Source organism: Poecilia formosa, unplaced genomic scaffold, assembly GCF_000485575.1.
Source record: "Poecilia formosa unplaced genomic scaffold, Poecilia_formosa-5.1.2 Scaffold83, whole genome shotgun sequence".
In the NCBI taxonomy this organism is placed as follows: domain Eukaryota; kingdom Metazoa; phylum Chordata; class Actinopteri; order Cyprinodontiformes; family Poeciliidae; genus Poecilia; species Poecilia formosa.
In genome coordinates, this window is record NW_006800022.1 from 40,828 (window position 1) to 59,414 (window position 18,587).

At 43.7% G+C, this 18,587-nt stretch overlaps 2 protein-coding genes across 11 annotated transcripts in view; both read right to left on the reverse strand.

The window, feature by feature from the left end:
* Positions 1–324: 324 nt before the first annotated feature.
* LOC103141408 (uncharacterized) lies at positions 325–3,484 on the reverse strand. Its single transcript, XM_007557049.2, has 3 exons — positions 2,998–3,484; positions 1,928–2,022; positions 325–1,820 (listed from the first exon to the last, which is right to left on the reverse strand). Exons 1-3 carry the CDS (start codon positions 3,194–3,196, stop codon positions 645–647), a joined length of 1,470 nt encoding a protein of 489 aa, XP_007557111.1. The 5' UTR covers positions 3,197–3,484; the 3' UTR covers positions 325–644.
* A 474-nt stretch (positions 3,485–3,958) lies between these two features.
* The window catches only part of LOC103141411 (R3H domain-containing protein 1-like), a 41,438-nt gene continuing 26,809 nt past the window's right edge, over positions 3,959–18,587 (reverse strand). For 5 of the 10 annotated variants that reach the window (XM_016673834.1, XM_016673835.1, XM_016673832.1 and 2 more), the window contains 16 exons: positions 18,091–18,116; positions 17,958–18,011; positions 17,656–17,876; positions 16,045–16,317; positions 15,597–15,742; positions 15,376–15,501; positions 13,552–13,881; positions 13,335–13,473; positions 10,180–10,337; positions 9,907–10,040; positions 8,446–8,549; positions 6,487–6,668; positions 5,800–5,941; positions 5,621–5,721; positions 5,418–5,534; positions 3,959–4,558 (listed from right to left, as the gene is read on the reverse strand). In XM_016673834.1, coding sequence (XP_016529320.1) covers positions 4,556–4,558; positions 5,418–5,534; positions 5,621–5,721; positions 5,800–5,941; positions 6,487–6,668; positions 8,446–8,549; positions 9,907–10,040; positions 10,180–10,337; positions 13,335–13,473; positions 13,552–13,881; positions 15,376–15,501; positions 15,597–15,742; positions 16,045–16,317; positions 17,656–17,876; positions 17,958–18,011; positions 18,091–18,116 — 2,256 coding nt within the window. In that variant the 3' untranslated portion in view covers positions 3,959–4,555. Of the gene's footprint in view, positions 4,559–5,417; positions 5,535–5,620; positions 5,722–5,799; positions 5,942–6,486; positions 6,669–8,445; positions 8,550–9,906; positions 10,041–10,179; positions 10,338–13,334; positions 13,474–13,551; positions 13,882–15,375; positions 15,502–15,596; positions 15,743–16,044; positions 16,318–17,655; positions 17,877–17,957; positions 18,012–18,090; positions 18,117–18,587 lie in introns of those variants that run through there. The other 5 variants (XM_016673836.1, XM_016673837.1, XM_016673833.1 and 2 more) reach the window with 5 other exon arrangements.

An 18,587-nucleotide genomic window follows, 5' to 3' on the forward strand; every position in this document is an offset into this window, starting at 1 on the left:
CCTGAAATAATGAAAGCAGCCGCAACACGACATCGCTTCGCTGAGCGTCTCCTCTCATCAGATGGGCTGCGGTGCTCTGTGTGTGTAAGCAGAGATGGGGGTTTGATAGGACATCCATCTGACATCATTTGTCTTCCAATCGGCACCCTGCTTGCCAAAACCCAGCCTACAAAAAAAACCAAAAAACTGCTTGGTTGGGTTGAGCCGTGGCACCCAGAGAGAAGGGGCTCGTTTACCATGTGGGTGGTGGTGTGTTACACTGCCCCCTGCTGTCCACTGATGATTACATACCCCGAAATATTTCTTAATTAATCACATTACAACCGCAGATGTCAGTGTTTTATTGTTGGAGACAGACCAATCAAAATACTGCATGAGTTTACAGAAAGAGGTTGAAGTGATCTGATTACATCAGGCAGCTTGTCATCTGTCACCTTTTAGGTTTTAATTAGAAGTTTGTCTACTGTAATAGAGCAATAATTTATGCAAAACAGATTACAGAAAACTAAAATTAAGTAAAACAAAAGTCTTTTTTTTTTGTTTGGGCACATTTGTTGTAAAAACAGGAATGTACGTGCTAATTTCAGTGCAAGAAAAGATTTTGTCAGGCCCAACAGCTCCCCCTTGTGGTCTCCTATGTGATTTTATCTCCTGCTTTTGCCTATAACAGGCTTCACAGCAGAGTATTTATCCATCTTGTCCTCCAGCTCCTTACTGAACAGGAGGATGTTTGCCAAAGGGCCGATCACTTTAATGCAGGAATTCTCCAACAGATACAGAACATTATTGTACCAGTCGTTCACATGGTTGCACATCTCAATCAGTTTCTGCTTGTCAAAAAACGCAGATTTGTTGTAATTGATCACGTGAACTCTCAGTTTAGACTGCCAAAGGAAGATCATATTCTCCAGGTTTTCCAAAGCGTCTTTGAGGGTTCTTGACGAGGCCCCAGACTGTTTCTTCACACTCAGCAATATTTCCATTACTCCAGCTCCTTCTACTTCCTTGGTAGTCATGTCAACATCCTTCAAGCACCTGTCTAACTCTGTCTTGTGAAATTTTTCTATGTATTTGAATGTGTGTATGTCAACCAAAATGTCCTCAGAAGTCCCTGCGTTGCTTGTTGAGGGAGTTGAACCTTTTCTCAGGTCATTCTGAGGGAACTTACTGTTCCTCATCGGGCTGCCGGGATCCTTCATATAATTAGCTCCACTCTGGATGGCACTGATCTTGTCTGACCTGCCAGGTTGTTGTGCACTCCTATAATCTCTTTGCCGTTTAGTGAATGTCTCCTCCATAGGGAAACATGCGAGCCCTGATGAGGAGACGAGTCGTGTACTTATTTCCTCCCCAGCCGCTGGTCTGAAGCTCCCTCCAGCCAAACTCTCATTAGACACTTTCTGCCTCAAGAAAGCTTTTGGAGTTTCTGCTTTTGAGATCAGGCTTTGGACTTCTCTTGCTTCTCTAGTGTGGTGAGGTGACTTTGATAAGCTGCTGGAGTTTGCTGCTTCCCTGTTAGCTTCTGTGCTTCTGCAGCTTGTTGGGCTATTCTTGGATGCTAGTCTAGGATGAGGAGAGCTAGCTCTGGGTTTGCCGACTGCGGTTTGGGATGAGGGTCTGAGATGGCTGGCCCTTCGGATGAGGTCCTCTTTCAGGGCACTGACGGCAGAGAAGGGACCCTCTATGGAGGCCTTCCTCTGCTGGGGTGACGCTTGGAAGCGGATTGATCTGTGAGCCGATTGCAGACTTTTGATCAGAGAGGCCTGATCGCTGCCGAAAACTGAGAGGTCCACCGTAGCTCCGGCCACGTACAGAAACACCTGCGGCAGAAAAGCACGTCAGAATCAGAATCTCGTGTGTTGGGGATAAAACATAAAATAGATTTCCATTTTGAAATTGATGCAAAGTAAAACCAAACCATACATACATCAGTGCTGAAGGGAAACACAGTGAGAACGTAGTCTTGAGTAAACTCCTCATCCATCATGATTTGCTGCTCCTTTCTCAACACCCGCTTTGCATCTGCCAAGAGTTTTAACCAATCTGTTAAAGTCTCCAAAAAAACATGATGCTTCACGATCTGATGAATCCTGACTCCACCAAACCCTCAACCCCCAATAACTTTAAGTCTTATTTTTTTCCTCTCTTGGATGAAGCCACCACTGACTTCTTACTTTTCTCTAACAAAAAGTACTCCTGATTCTTCATGAGTGTGAATACTCTGTATTCTCAAATCCCCAGTTGGTTGTGGCAGATGGATGCGCAAACTGATCCTGCTGGAGATTTCTTTCTGTTAAAGGGGACGTTTTCTCTCCACTGTTGTTGCATGCTTGTTCAGGGGTGTACCAGGTTTTCGACCTTATTCCTTCACTTTTAGATGTTACCCTGCTCCAGCACACCTGAATCAAATGTTTGCACTACCATGAAGTGATGCAGAAGCAGCATTTATTTAAGTCAGGTTAGTGCAGCACCTAAATCATGCAGGTCAATAAGTCCTGAGTAGAAAAACACTAGTCTAGATCACATCTGTCTAATATATTGCATTTTCCATGCCCATCCCAACCTAAGGCATTTTTAAACGTTCCTACAAACAAAATAAGGGTTTTATAGATTTTTTTTCAGGATATACCACTCAGAGAAAGCACCCACATACTGCCGCTCTGGGCAGGGAAACACCGTCTACATAAACCCCCAAATTGTTTGTAGAACTCATTCTTCTTTCCTAATACTGAAGAATATCCTGCAGCTGTTAACGCCTCAGTATCACAACAGAGCAGTTTTTTGAAGATGGCGGCAACACTGACGCACGACGCCTGCAGAAAACGAGAAGTCTTATATTTTATATTTTCCAACAGTTCCGGGGTGAAGTGTGAACTTCAGAGGGAAGGCCTAGGTGGTCAACGTCATAATCAAAACACAGAACTAGTCTCCTAAGAATGGTTTTCCCCCTCCAGCGTACATGTGAAGATTTTCCTCCACAAACAGCAGCTACTTTACCTTCAGCTTTGTCAAAAGTCACGAAGGCTACTCCGCCCATGTCAGTGGGGTATTTCACGACTTCCACGTCCCCTCCGTGACTTCTCCTGCGACTCTGAAAGTGGATAATCAACTTGTCGACCATCCTGCTGAACTCCAGCACCGCGGGCACACCGGATACGACCACCGTCCTGCGGCTGTCCGCCATGACTGTAGCCATGGAGCCCAGTAAACATCGCAGCCCGTTCTTACCGCCTTTTCTCCAGCCACGCTTCGCGTTGCTATAACCACTCACAACTAAAGCAGCCGTTCAGTTTCATTTTCACTCTCGAGTGAAACAGTGGGGCGCTGTAGGAACATCTTCTGTCCACTAGGTGCAGTAGCGCCATTTGTCCACTAGGTGTCTCTGTTTACCCAAATCCGAACGGACGGGTTCAAACAGCAGTTCGGCTCATTTAGTTCTTTTTCTCAGCAAAACCAAATAAAGTTGCTAAGCAGAGACAAATCAGAAAAGTTTAATAACCTGACTTAAGTGTCAATATGTGTGGTGCAAACATTTATTAAAGTCAAACAAACCAGAAAAAAAAAAGTATGAAAAACTCTTGTTTCACAAATTAAGTCAAGAGTGACACACTCTGTTTGCATTTTAATTGTGCATTTAAACAATTTTAATTTAATCATATAAAACAAAGTGGCCTGGCGAGTGCAACAAACAGGTATGGGAGGGAGGATCATAAAAGAAAAAAAAAACAAAAAAAAAAAACCCAGGCTTAGATACAAATCAAATCTTTCACTTTGATTAATCAGTGCAAATGCAACATTCACTGTGTTTGACGGTTCTTTAAATAATTCAGGTAGTCTCTATTATTCAGTGTTTTCACATTGTACAGATGTTACTGGGGAGAGCGTCAGATATCCAACTGAAGATAAAAGCTAGTTTTGTAACCTTTAACAAAATTCAATCCTTTTATTTGAAAAAAACAAACAAAAAAAAAAAACAAAAGTGGGCAAAAACAATTTGTGAGTGTGCCTTGGTCTACGTGGAGCTGTCACAGTCCTATACCTGCTATCACAAGAGGCACACGAGCTGGCAAATAAATCCTCTAAGAAAAACGTTTTAGAACAGAAAGGCAGATTTGCTGAACTCTGTACAAATACGTCTGCCAGGAAGAAACAAAAAAGCTATAAAACAAACAAAAATAAATGTGAATGTTCACAAGTCAAACATCTGATACTTTGATTTGGACCGCGTCTGAGAGACGGTCCAGAACTGAGGCAGCAGAGGTTCATGTTGGCGCCTTAAAGTTGCACCGAAGACCCAAGCGGTGTCGGGCCGGCCTCGTCCGAGTCGCGCCGCTCCCACCCTTTGAATCCGGTGCCAGAGTTTTTAAGGTGGCGCGTTTTGTTTTTCTTTGTTTTGGCAAAGGCGAGGTGTGATGAGGCCGGATGTCCACCGGGAGCGCCGCTGCTCGCATCGAGCCGCTGGATTGATCTGCCGCCGCTTCACAGAGCCTCCAGAGGGAGTCTGTGCAGCCGATCTCCTCCAGAGGACGTGTCATTTCCAGGCTCTGACTGCTGCTCACTGCACACACACACACACACACACACACACACACACAGCTGGTAAATAAAACAACCATCATGGATGAAGAGAAAATCGGAGCTGGAGCTGTTGAGGCTTCGACAAACTGCTGACATTTTCAGAGAAAACAGAGTCAAGATTTTTATTCTTACATTTAGAGAAAAAAAAAACAAGTAATTTTTTTGTCGACAGGAGAAATTTCAGCAAAAAACCCCCTCAACAATAATAATACGGCTGAATGATTGAAATCAGCACATTTTCTGTCAGGGAAAATACTGCCGTTGCTGCAGGTTCCTCTGGCAGGTGTGATTTCTGCCTCGTCTGTAATTTATTCTGCTTACATCCATCCACCAACAGACGCTTTTTCCACAACGGAGGAGCACGGCAAGCATAATCTGACAACAAGAAAAGTGATGCTACTTTCACTTAATCTGCTAAATTGGTATCAAAGCAGCTGGTTTTTTATCGGCCTGATGGCTCCCGTCAGGAAATAAACGCTGCTTGTTGGGGAATTTTTTTAGTGTGAAGCAGCTAAAAGATGCTGTTAGATATGCAGCCCAGATTTACTGGAGGAAAATAAATGTGTCTTATTCAATAAATTATTCCAACTCATGAGAATATGTTGGTACGAATCCAAGAAATTAGAAGTGAGCAATGTTTTTCTTAATTTGAATTTCTAATTTGTAACCCAGGTTTAAAAATCTCTTTCAAAAGGAGAAATTTTGTCCATTCTTCTGTTTGGTGGAGGACTTGTGATCATTTCAGTTTAATGTTACCGGTTCACAGCATCACACATCCTCCAACGTGCACAACAGTAGGGATTTTAAAGACGTTTTCCTGCAATTAAAGATGAATTTACTTTAAAAAATGAAGCTGTTCCATCTGAAATCTCCTCTCTACATACACTGAGGTCTGAAGATAGAGGCTTTCTGCTGGACTTCCTCCCATGACCGCTACGCCAAACTCCCAGAGGACCCTGAAGGAGCGGAGAAAGAAAATCGTTGGAATTAAAAAACGACGACTGATTCAAGGAGTTTCTCCTTGTAAGCAGATAATTTTTACCTGGTGTTTGGCTACCATGTGTGCAGTGTGCAGCAGCGGAGGCCTGATGGAGGAGGGCTTGTACTGCAGAGGCTGACCCAGGAGAGAGTAATGCGCTTCACCTGGAAGAGAGGTGAACCCACGTTGGGCCAGTTCTGAGCAGAAATGGTGCGAGTGGATCAGAGAGGAGCGGTTCGGACCTTGTCCAGTGTGGATGAAGGCTGTAGGGAGCTGCGGGTGGTGGGACAGGACGGGGATGGGGGAGACGCCTGACGAGAGGGCCTTGATGTGGGGCGGCTGGCAGGGCGAGGGGGTGAGCGCCGGAGACGAAGGCAGGCTGCTCTACAGCCAACCCGCCGGCGGCGCAGGAACAGGAAAGGGACAAACACAAACACTTTCATTAAAAAACAAAACAAAAACAAACAACAACAAAAAAAAAAGAAAAACAACTACTCCTCCTCCAACTACTTCTCCAAAGTCATTGTGATGTTCAAGTGGTTGCTTTAATGTACCATTTCATCCACATTAGTCCCACTAATGTACCATTACACCCCGGCGCTAAGGACTATTTTCTCCTCGTTTTCAGGTTTTCGGCGGCGCCGGCTTCATTTGCGCAGCCTATTTGCGGCGACATTTAACCCGCCTGCCGCGGCGGGGAGAGACCAAGTCTGGCTCAGGGCGACAATTCTCAAATCACTGTCACAACCCGACTAAATTAGCTTTTAAATTGCTTTCTCGACACCGCCGCGGCTCGCAGACGTACAGCGGGGTTTGTCCCCAAAGCTGCGCGAGCGTGCTAATCGGGAATGGTTGGAAAACGGCAGAATCAGAATTGGAGGTCGTCAAAACTTCAAGAACATTTTTTTTTTTCCGTGCAGTGTTTGTACCTGGGTGTTATCGGGAGTCTGGGGGACGTCTGCAGGCCTGCGGCCGCGCTGCTGCTGCTGGTCGGAGTGTTTGTGGCTGGGCTGCTTCCTCTGGCAGGGGGACGAGGCCCGGGGCTGCTGGCAGGGAGGAGCGGCCATTTGCAGCATCACCATGCCGCCGCCGGGCGCCGCTGGCAACAACCCTGGATGGATACAGATCGGCAGATGCCACATTAGGAGGACGGGATCAACAGAAACACACATCTGATCGTTATTCATGCACACCTGATCGGTAAATAAGAAAAAAAAGTTTCCATTCAAGAATTAAAGCGCTTCAATTATCTAATTATACGTTAATGCAGCCCATGAAATCAAACGATTGCATACATCACGGTTTAATTAACGTCTGTTTACATTCAGCTCACTCGGGGTGGAAGCCGTTTGGCAAACTTTGCCCGTCGTTGATTTATGAAATCATTCCCTCTGACAGTAACAAGGACAACGGATATGTGGGACAGTAATCTGCCGATTCTGAGCAGCCCAGCCAATTAAAAGTGTTTACTGGTCACGCTGCAGGTGAGGCTGCAGCGAGACCTTCGCCTGACCTCATTACTGACGGGCTGGAAAAGACGGCTCCCTCCTCTGAGCCTCCATAATAATCAGACATGAATAATAAAGGTCATTAGAGAGGAGCCTGGGCAAAAAAATAAAAAAAGACTGAAAAAGCATAAAACACACAATATTAAAGCTCATTTTGAGCTATTTTTGTAATCAAAGCTACTGTGTAAGCAATTTTCTAAATAAGAGTGACTTAAAAGGCTGATGGTTTAGGATCAAACAAGGTGCAATTACACAAATATGCCACAAGGTGGCAATAATGTGTTGTTAAAACAAGAGAATGCAAAAAAAAAAAAAAAGATTTTTTTTATTAACATTGAATATGGTGTAAAAATAAAATAATAATGTAAAAATGTACATTGTACTAGATTCTGGGTATGTAGTTTTGCTATTTTAAGAAATATTACATACATTTTTTTGGATTATCTCGCTATTTTTGACAAATTTAACAGTTTGGAAATATGTTTTAAATGCGTTGTATGAAAAAAAAACAAACAAAAAAACAAACATGTTTTCTGTAACCGTCAACTCATTAAACTCAATCAGTTTGTTGATCTATGAAATCACAGATCAGGAGATGCTTAAATATGATGATTGCTCAAAAACAAAATGAAGCTAAATAATAAATCAGAACTTGGATTTTCCCCCTGGTGGCAGAAACATGTAATGACATGTAGTTTGCAGAAACATTTTCATAATTCAGACTTAATTTGCCTGCATCCATCAAATATCTCTTCTTGCTTCATTATAAAGTTGATTGCAATCTGGACAACTTAACTATTTTTTTCTTTAATTAAAAAAATAAAAATAAAAAAAGAATCTGCTGTTGAAGTTTAGCATATATTCCTGCTGGGCTCATTTTGAAGAATCATTTCTTCCTGATGGGAACAAATAGATTTCTGCAGCTTTAATTGAAACCAACTCTTAACAACTACATCACATCATGTGTCTCACTTCCTCCTCTGAGGAGACATTTGTTGCTCTCTCAGTTTTTCACCGTGTCTTGATGTCAGGAGGACGTTTTTCGGCGGAGGAAGGAAGGTGCACCTGCAGATCGCCGCTCTTTTTCATTTTAAAAACGCCAAAGAGGAAATCTAATTATGCATTGCCGCACAAACAAAAGCCAGAGTCAGCCCAGGAAGGATTATTTCATTACTGGATGCAGACCGGTGGCTGTGCAGGAATGCATTTTGCAGGTTATTGACACTAAGAAATGGAGAGGAGGGGCGAGGGGAGTGTGTTGGAAGCGCTGGCAGTGATGGGGAATCTCCAGGGTGGCTCGTGTCAGAAGATGAGAATATTCTCGCTTTCACTTCGTGATCCTACTGTAAAAACGGGTGAGGGGTTTGAAGGCACAGCTACCTGCGTACTGCTGGCCTGGGTGCTGCTGGGAGACGCAGGGAGACGAGCTTTGAGGAAACTGGAGCGGCTCCATCATCGGGGCGGGCAGGAAACTCACGGTGGAGCTGGGAAACAAGACGGAAATTAATAAAGAGATGCTTCATAGTAGAATAAAAAAATAAAATGTTAACACCTAGCCTAGCCTCAAATTCAGCTTGATTATAATATGTCTTCACTGCTCTGTTTGCGATTTCTACCATTGAAATGGATTTCTCTTTTTTTAGAATTGTATTCTGCCTGTCGTTTTAGCAATGGCAGTGGAGGAAGCGCAGGAAACCACCGGTAAGCTTCATAGCGCCAAACTGCAGAAATATGTACGTCACGGGAAAACGCTAGAGTTTATATAAAGTTTAAAACTTCAATGGAGTTCACACCTACAGGAAGCAATCGTTTCTCAATAAGCAAGAGTCCAGACTATGACAGAGTATTAAAAAAAACAAATAAAATTATGAGCACAAGTAAATAATGTCAAAATATGAGAATAAAGTCATAATATTACAACTTCATTCTCAAAATACTGATCTTATTCTCACATCAATTTGACTTTATTCTCATAATATTCTGAATTTATTCTCATAATAATAGTTTGCTTCCTTAGTATGGCTCTAACTCTCCATTGTACCAATCCCTTCGTGCGAAGCGAAGCGTAGATGAAGCGGCTGGTTTTTTTCAGCGGCTGGAAACAAAGAAATTCCTAAACATAAGGTTTGTCTCCAGGAGGTGTGAGAGTTGAGCGCTGCAGCTGAGTTTTCCATCTGGAAAAAGCGGCTCCCCACTCAGCAAGCGAGCCGCCTGGAGGGACTGGTCTCCAGCTGGCGAGGAATCCGGCTGCAGGTGGACAGTCGGCCCCCGTGGGAAAACAAGCGAGCCGAACCGGCGCTGCTGCTGCATAAATCATCTCCTTGCTGACTGGCCTACAAACGCAACCTCGTTTTCACAGCTGGGACTGCGAGGGAGAAAGTGACCTCCTTGTTCGCCTGCAAACACGGCTGAGCTCGCGCAGTCGTCCCCGCAGATCGGTGATTGATTGGGAGCGCAGAGGTAGGAACTAATTACGCGTTTTGCTTTCGCAGGAAGCAGCTGACGCTCTTCCAGCTACCCACAGACGCCGTTCTCCAGGAGGATTGTGGTGATAACTTCATTTTTTTTCCTCTCGTCGTGAACGGAAATGACCTTATAGCTCTGAAGCGCTTTGGGGATTCACTCAGACTTGTTAGGTCTTTCAGGAGTGTAAAAAACACCTTTCAGCACTTTTAAATTGCTTTGTGGGAATGGAGAAAATTCACACAGAGGCAAATAAAAAAAAATACACCACCAAATGTGAGTTTTATTACTAATTTAAACTTAAATTAAGTGTTTAGACAAAATAAAAGCTCGTTTTCTTGTTATATCATCGATCTACTGGTGTTTTTTTGGTAATACCTCATGGTGGTGTGCTGGTTGGTGGGTAGCAGGCCGTAGCAGGGCTGCATGCCGGACACAGCCACCGCCCCCTGTCCCGGCTGGCAGGACACAAACACTGGCTGCTGGTACGTCTGCTGCGGGACAGAAACCTGCTGCACAAAGCAAGGAAATAAAAAAAACAATCAAATCAACCTCCACCTCTTCAAAGTCAACACCAATTTAGACAGGTGCCTCTCCAGTTTCTGTGTTGCAACATGAAAGAGCTAGAAGGGAAATTAATCAGCAGAGTACCTGATAAGACTGCATTGGAGGGTACTGGACCATCATGCCTTGCATCTGGTTGGCCATATTGCTTTGCTGGTTGCCAGTGAGAGCGAGGCTGGGAGTCGGCTGCACGCCCACTACGGTCTGGTAGCTGGACGCCGGGTTTGGCATCATGGCTTGGTGCACTGATGGTGAAACGACAAACGCAAACGCTGTGACCCAACGACGCTAAAACCTGAGACAACTATTCATTCCTCTGGATTTTTTTTTTTCACATTTCCATTGAATTTTATTTGAATTTTTTTCCACTTTTTATCCGATTCTCAATTAGATTCAGATCTGGACTTTAATTGAGAATGTCCTACTTTGATTAGGCCATTCCAACACGACAAATACAGTACGTTTAGAGCTGTTGGAAGTCTTCTTCAGCCAATGGCAGGAAGAGCATGACGCTGCCACCACCATGTGAAGACAGGCTTATGGTTTTAAAGTGAAAAAAGTGACTTTTTAGCAAGACACAAACACAAAAAGGCCACATATTCGGCTTTAAAGACAGATTAGCATATAAAAACCCAAACAAAGGAACATTGGTGCCAGGTTACTGGAGAGTGAGAACAACGGGAGAAGTGGAGCCGTTTCTGCTGAACAGGTTTGCAGGAAGTCGATATATTTGATTTAGCCAGGGGTAGCTCGAGCCTGCGAAGTGAGTAATCGAGCCAATCCTCGACAGGGAATAATAAAAAAGAAAAGAAAACTCTTCACTTCGACCAGACGTCTCATTTCAACAAAACTTATTTGGAGCGGCTCGCACAAAGATGCTGCAAAGTCACAGAGGCTCGGGGTAAAAACGAGACACTTAAATGTCAAGGTGACTAAGAAAAAAAAAAAAGAAAAAAAAAAGGCGTTTAGAATTACTACTTTCCCCCTGTGCCCTACATACAGCCTAATCCAGGTGACAAAAGGGGAGGGCGTCCTTTTGTGAAGGTGTCTTTACGAGGCTGGCGCTCTGGGAGAAAAGTACAGCTAGACAATGAAAGGGCTGCGCAAGGAGCCGGGCGGCCGAGACTATTTTTATACACCTTCATTTCCCCAAACCGAGCATGAAATGACCGTCGTATGAAACGCACCTCGCATTATTCCGATCCAGCAGGCAGCAGATGAGGGCTGGTTTCTGCCCTTTTTTAAAAAATATATATATTCATAAAAACAGAGGTAATGAGCAGCTGAAATCAGTCGAAGAGAGCCCTTGCCTTGACTGATGTCGTCGCGGTAACGAGGCTTGCTGAAAGCGAGCTGCGAGGGGCTGAAAAAGAGACCGGTTCACTGTGAGATTCATAGAGGCCTCTCAGACAGCGTCCCGGCCCCGCATCCCGCCTCCCAGGTCTCCGGCCGACTTGCTTTTTGTTTGAGGAGCGAGGAACGACGAATCTTTTTACTTTGACTGAACCGGCTTCAGCTAGACAGACACTAACCTGCACCTTCACCTCGGAGGGAAGTCTAAAAATGACAATGTGCTACAGGAAATGACCGTGACAGAAGACACAGAGCTGGTGACTGACTGATGCAATCAAGCGCCAACGGCGACGGCCAAACCGCCTGAGAATTCCCCGTGTATCAACCTCCTGTTCAACCTTTACGCTTATATATTCGTTTCCTCTTTAATTAATGTAAAAACAGAGCAAAAAGGAGCCTCCTGTGTGCGTGTGTGTTTTTTTTTTAAATCATTCCACTGCCTCTGTGAAAAATAATTGCCGTATTCGCCTTTGTAGGTCAGTTTCATTTGTCCACTGCCTATTCCCCGGCTCCCCAGCAGGGAAGCCATATTTGCAGCCCCTTGCAGATGACAGAATAGTGCCGCAGCCACTTACAGAGACATATGTGCAGCAGCGTGAGAGAAAGGCAAAATGGGAGCTAACAATCCAAACTCCTGTGGTGAAGAAGAAGAAGAAAAAAAGAAAAGAAACAGGAGGCAATGCATGTGAAGCTGTAAAAAACAAACAGAAGAAGAAGAAGAAGCGAGTAATGTTTGTCCTTCAGCGGAGCTGTCGGACAGCGGCGCTCCTGTGAAGAAACGGAGCGCGGTTCAGGTCTCCTGAGCGGACGAGGCTCAGCTTTTTCTCCTAGCAGTGTGAAGCAAAGGAGACGGCGATTCTTATTCATTAAAACCTCCTTTGATTCGTCTTCAGATCTGCGACACTAATTCAAAGCCGTGTTTGAACAATTTGGAGCTTTGGTCTCATTCTGAAACCCCGGTGTGAAATCAAAGAGATCGTTTTTAGAAGTGTGTACACCTGGGAGGGAGGGGAGAAAAACCTTAAAAAAAAAAAAAAAAGGGATTTTTATACCGGGAAAACTTTTTCACATCTCAACCACCAACTTTAACATGTTGAGATTTTTTGCGACAGATCAGACAGTAGTGCAGAATCGTGACACGGAGGAGCTGCAGACACTCAGCATCGTGCAAAATGCAGGAGGACATCAGACTGAGCTGGCCTAGTCAAAGTTCAGGCCTAAATTCAGGGTTTGTACATTTTTCCCTCAGTAAAATTAAAACATTTTTAATGTAAGTTTTCAAACTTTCCCAGCGCACACTAAAAGAAAAATGTATTATTGTTAATAATCTACATTCTGCAGCAAACTATAATATAACATTTTGAACACACACCCTAAACAAAACACTGATTAAACAAAAAATAAATCTTATCTAATGTTACAAAACAAATAAGATTTTTAGTATTTAGTAAATTGAAATAATTTTGGTGATTCTAACTAACCTAAAACAAGAAAAACTCAGTCTGATTCAACTTCAGACAGTGAGAAAGAAAATGATGTCTGAAAAATCTGTTTCCAGCTGAAGTTTGAACTTTATCAGAAAACTGCACAGTTTGAATATCAATCACTTTATGCACAAATCAAGCACTTTCCAAACCTTGAAAACACACAACTGAATTTCAAGCACCTGTTGTAAATCTGTGCAAGCTTTAAAACCTGATGTCCGCAGTTCGTCTCCATTCTATCTGACTGAGGTAGAACTACTTTTAAAAGAACAATGTGTGTAAATAAAGATGCACTACTTTGTGTTGGTCAATCACTATAAAAAAACAAACCTCAAAGAAATGGGTTGCAGTTTTAATTTGGTAAAATGTAACAGGAGTGGTGAAAACGTGTGGAAGTGGCTGTACCTTGCTGCTGGGGCAGGTTTTGGCTCGGAGGGCAGTTATAGGTCAGTGGGTTGAGCGGAGGTCGATACTGCAGCGGCGGCTGCTGCTGCTGGTTGGAGCACTGAGGATGGTGAGCTGGTGAGCAGTAACACGTGGACATCTGCTGGAGACGAATAAAAGACAACTTTAACTCATTTCACCACAGAAGAAGTAGAACAAATGAACCAAAACTCTGTACCTGTTGCACCGGCTGCTGGATGTAGGCGTGTTGCTGGAGGAGGGGCTGATTTAGCGCGGGAAAAGGGGCGGGGCCCGCATTGGAGTACGCGAGGTTGGGCGCTGTCGGGACGTGCTGACCCTGCAGCACCCCGGGGTGGCCCCCTGATGGTCCTGCCACCATGTAGCCGCTGACCTGCGGCGGTGGAGCTCCCTGCAGCACCACGGCCGACGGGTTGGTGTAGGGCGAGGGGAAGTGGCGGCCGTCTGGAGCCGACACGCTGCCGCCGCCGTCGCTCGATGGCTGCTGCAACAGCGTCATGTGACCAAACTGGGCGCTGAGGACGTCGGGCTGCGGAGACGATGTCGTGTTAGAGGCCTTAGAAAATCGATTATTCTATCAATTAAGAAAAATATTTTTTAACAGATATAACAGCATTCCTTTACTGAATCTTAACCAGGTGAATCTAAAACTAGTTTTGGCTAAACTATATTTACAGAAAATAATAGAAATTTTATCTTAAATGATATATATATTTTATTTTTTTTTATGAAGTTTTTGCTTAATTAGTGCATCAAGCATGTTGTTCTTTTAGCAAATTCCCTTTTTTTTAACACTTCCAGATGATGATTAATCGATTACCAAATTAGTTAACGATTATTTCATTAATCAATTAATCATTATTATTCATTCCAGCTTTAGAAGAATGACTCTTTATTTAGGCAACAAACGGCATGAATTAAGCCTAAAAGATTAAATCTGTCCCTGATTCGTATCGCCACAGCAACCAAGTCCAGGTCACTTCTGACATGTTGTTAGAAAAGTCATGTTTTCAAGTCATGGATTATTCAAAGCCAACATCTGGTGATGAATTAAATATTAATGGAAGTTTCCACAGGCATAATTAGCCACAGAGGCACGGCTTTCGCTAAAACCAGGTCAGAAATGAGGTTAAGTGGATGCATGATCCACATATGTGGAGAGGGGATCCGTCCGGCCAGATGCACCTTCACACCTCGGTGGCTCCCCCAAGTAACGGCGTCTTAAAATACATCCAGCTGTTATTCAGGTAGTCTAACTTCACACTGAAATGTCCTTTTAAAAATAAATGGATTTCACTGCAGCTGGACTTATTGGCAGTAGCCCAGGGCATCCATTTTTTGGGGGGCATCCAGATAGATTTTTATTTTTTAATGTTTTTGAGTCACAACATCATTTCAGAAGAGTTGTAATAACATGTTGGGATTTTTAGGAATGTAAATAATACTTATTACAAACCAAAGGGTGATTTAAACTTAAAATCATCAGTTGGGATCATCAGTTCATACTGTAATTTGCATTAATTACAGAATCTTTATTATGTGAAAAGGGCACCAAAATGGTTTCCAGACCAGGAACCCATATCCTTTTAAATCCGGCCCTGCCACTACAAAAACTTAATTTAAAATGAAGCTTTTATTTGAAAATCAGCTTTCATTCATAATCCTTGACTTATTGTTTCCTTTAGACATACAGGGAAACATCTTTTATCTACAAATCAATCAAACAAACTGGAGTTTGTTGGTATTTGGCTGGATTGCACCATGTTTCCTTTATTCTTTCAGTTTCAAAAAACAGATAAAAAAAATGAAGACCTGGGTCACAGTAGAGCTGGAAACTCTTCTGCCTAACCAATCCTGACCCGAATTTTAATTCTGCGCCCTTTTATGCATTTATTGTTGTTTTATTCATATCTAGTGGAAGTGAACTGAGTGAAACCAACTCTCTGTGATCCAGGTCTGACAGGGGATGGAGCAGGAAGGAAAGGATTTTAAAAAATGGAAGAAGGAAGAAGAAGTTCTGTACCACAGTGTATTGTTGGTTAGGACAGACGGGCAGGAACTGAGAAGGAGGAAGAGGAGGATGAAGAGGATAAGAAACCGTTGGGTTGTGGACAGGCTCAGAGGACGGCTGAAGAGGAGGATAGACTGGCTGAAGACGAACACAGGGACAGGATGTCAAAGTGGACAAAGGAGGAAGCGGTAAGTTAGTTACTTTAAGAAAGGAATGAAGCCAACGCCACCGACCTGTGAGTGAACGTGATTGGCCGGCTGCTGCTGCTGCTGTGACGCTGCAGGGATGGGCTGTGGTGGCGTTTTCCCCTGCTGTGGGATCCTGCCTGCAGGCGGGTTATAAACTACGGCACTGCCATCCGGGTGCATGAAAGGCTTGCCTGTCGAGACGAACCCACGTTAATAAATCAGACCAAACAAAACGCGCTGCAGAACGCCGGATCTGGTCCAGCCCGGCCTGCTGTTGGTGCAAAGTTCAGAACCGTGATGCATATTCACAGATCTCTGCCATCTGCTCCTGCATCCAGATCAGAGTGAATTTTGTCGACTAATTTGACAGAATCTGAGTGCAGCCACAGGCCAGGCTGGAAATCTGCCCCCCCCAGGAGTCATGAATTTACATTAGGAAAACTGGAAGTAGTTACTAAACCGCGCGCCGAGGTCGGGGGTCGCTCGCCCTCACCTGTGTGTGGGTTGATCAGGATGCTGCCAGGTGGAATCCCCGCGGCGTCCAGTGGCAGCATGTAGTAGCCGCTCGTGTCGCCGGCGGACGCCAGCAGCTGGGAGGGGCCGCTCTTCGACGCCTCGGGATGTCCGGGGACTCTGGCGTCGACAGCGCGGTGGGGCAGGGGGTTGCCAGGGACGACGGAGCGCGAGGCGGCGGGGATTTGGAGGGGCAGGTGGGGGCGAGAGAGAGAGCTGGACGAGGAGCCGACGCTGCTGCAGGATTCAGAACCTGAGGAGGGGAATTAGAAACGATCAGCTAACGACCAAACCATTAGCTGGCTGCTAATGAACGCCTGACGCTAATAATGCATCCTAACTTCTTAAGGCGACTGCTGATGATCCATGATCTTTTTCTATAATAAGCTTTAACAATTTAAGTCATAGATTGTTTTCAGGATTTTATGTTCTAGATCAAACTCATTTTCATTTTGCGTCACATTAAGATCATCGATGTTCTTAATGTTATGGAAGAATGCAGAGATAAAACCAATTAAACTGTTATTGAGCATTTCTTGAAATTAGATGATATCTTTTTACATTTATCAGTCCCTCCTGGATTTCGCGATTGTTTCTAAAATAAAAATTTTGTGCTGCTAATTCAGGAAAATTTTAAATATTTGAACTTATCCATGACGTTAAGTGTAACTTTTTGTTTCATGCCACATCAATTATGCAATATAACTTGACATTACATAGTGCTGAGGCAGCAGTGGAGTAAAAGTAAGAAATACTGCCACCAACAGGTGGGAGTCATTATCACTTAAACCCAAAGTTTTTGACCATTTCTGCAGAAAATTTGCAATAAACTCTATGGATGAGCACAAAAAAATTGCTGATGATTTACCTTGAATTTAAATAATTATAAAAACTTGAGGGACTCATTAATATAATTTGGTGTGTGTAGTGGGCCAGCAACACACGGCTTCGTATGCATCTGTTGCATTAAACACACCAAATATGACGTGAACTTCCTGTTTTCCCGATAAATATTGGAAACTGCGACTTTAAGCTAAGGTGACAGCTGAACAGAGGCGATGTGTCTGCTTTAATTCCCCTCGCTGGATGTGAGAGAGTCCAGTTGCTTCGTAAACAACTTCCATCAACAACAGCAAAAAAAAAAACAAAAAAAAACGCTTTCAGCAAAAATAAGAAATCAACAGAAATGATGTCAGGGAGAGCAGAGGCCAAAAACTGTGATAACTAAATAAGCCCACGATGCAGAGCGTCTGCTCTAAGCCAACAAAGTTACAGATGGATCGGACTGTAGCGGTAAGCACTTGCTGCCTTAAATTTATCTCTCTAACATGCTTCCACTTGTAAATAATGCAGCAAATCGTCACGGTTAGCGTTTTATTCTGCTGCTGCGACACTTTTCCCCCTCAGTCTTTTCTATCACCAGGTTGAAGTGGGAACGAGTTTTGACAACAGCAGCAGAAACAAACATTTGTTCTGATATGATCTCTGCTGCCGTATTTCTTTTTTTTACTTTGAATAAATCTACCTCTAGTTTGAGAGGAATTTCTCTGATTTAAGGACGTCCTGAGGATGCTGCCTCCGTTTCCCTTGCCTGTTTTGGAAAGCTTGCCGGTGCTCTTGCTGCTGGCCGTGCTGTCTCCTCTCACCAGGCCGCTGAAGCTGCTGGCCTTGGTGATGGCGGGCCGCGGTGCGAGCCGGTTGGAGCTGTCCGAGCTGTCCGTGCTGCTCCATGGCCGCGGCTCGCCGTGCCGCGGCAGCGTCTCCGTCTCGGAGCTGCTCTGGCGGCTGGCGCCGGATTGGCCGGCTCGTAACCTGGAAGCAGAGCGGAGTAACTTCAGAAACAATAGATTAATGTACATTTATTTTTGGTAGGACAAAGCTTCTCGACCTAACCTGAACATTTGGCGTCTCTGCTGAGTGTTCATGCACGCGTGTTCCTCCTGTGCGCTGAAAAAGAACGTTCCAACGTGACTCCAGTTGTAAAAACTGAGAAAACGAATCAAAATCATTTCAGGATGGAGATTACCTTCTGTCTAGGAGGAAGTGTTCTCCCTGTGGGTGACAGGAAATATTTAAGCACATATTAACATACAAATCTATACAATCAGCTCTATAAATCTATCAATGTGGCTTCTGAGTCCTGGGGTTGAAACTGTTAATTGTGATTAATCATCACCTAATTTTAATTGATTAATCGTAAACCGGAGTATAGGCCCTAAAAATACCATTTGTTGAAAGAACAGAAAACTCTGCAGATATAAAACAAAAACTGGACAAAAAATATAAAGATTTAGTATTTAAGATGTGAGCCTGAGCTGGGACAAGTTTACTTAAGTAATGCTATGTTACTGCAAAAACAGGAGGAAACTATTTATTTGCATTAGAATGTAATTCGAATGTTGCAGAAAAAAATCCTAAGTGATTAAATGAAAGATATTTAGAATGTTAATCATCACAACAGTCAATAGATTAATCGATTACTAAAATACATTAAAATACACAATAACAAACATTTTATTGCCT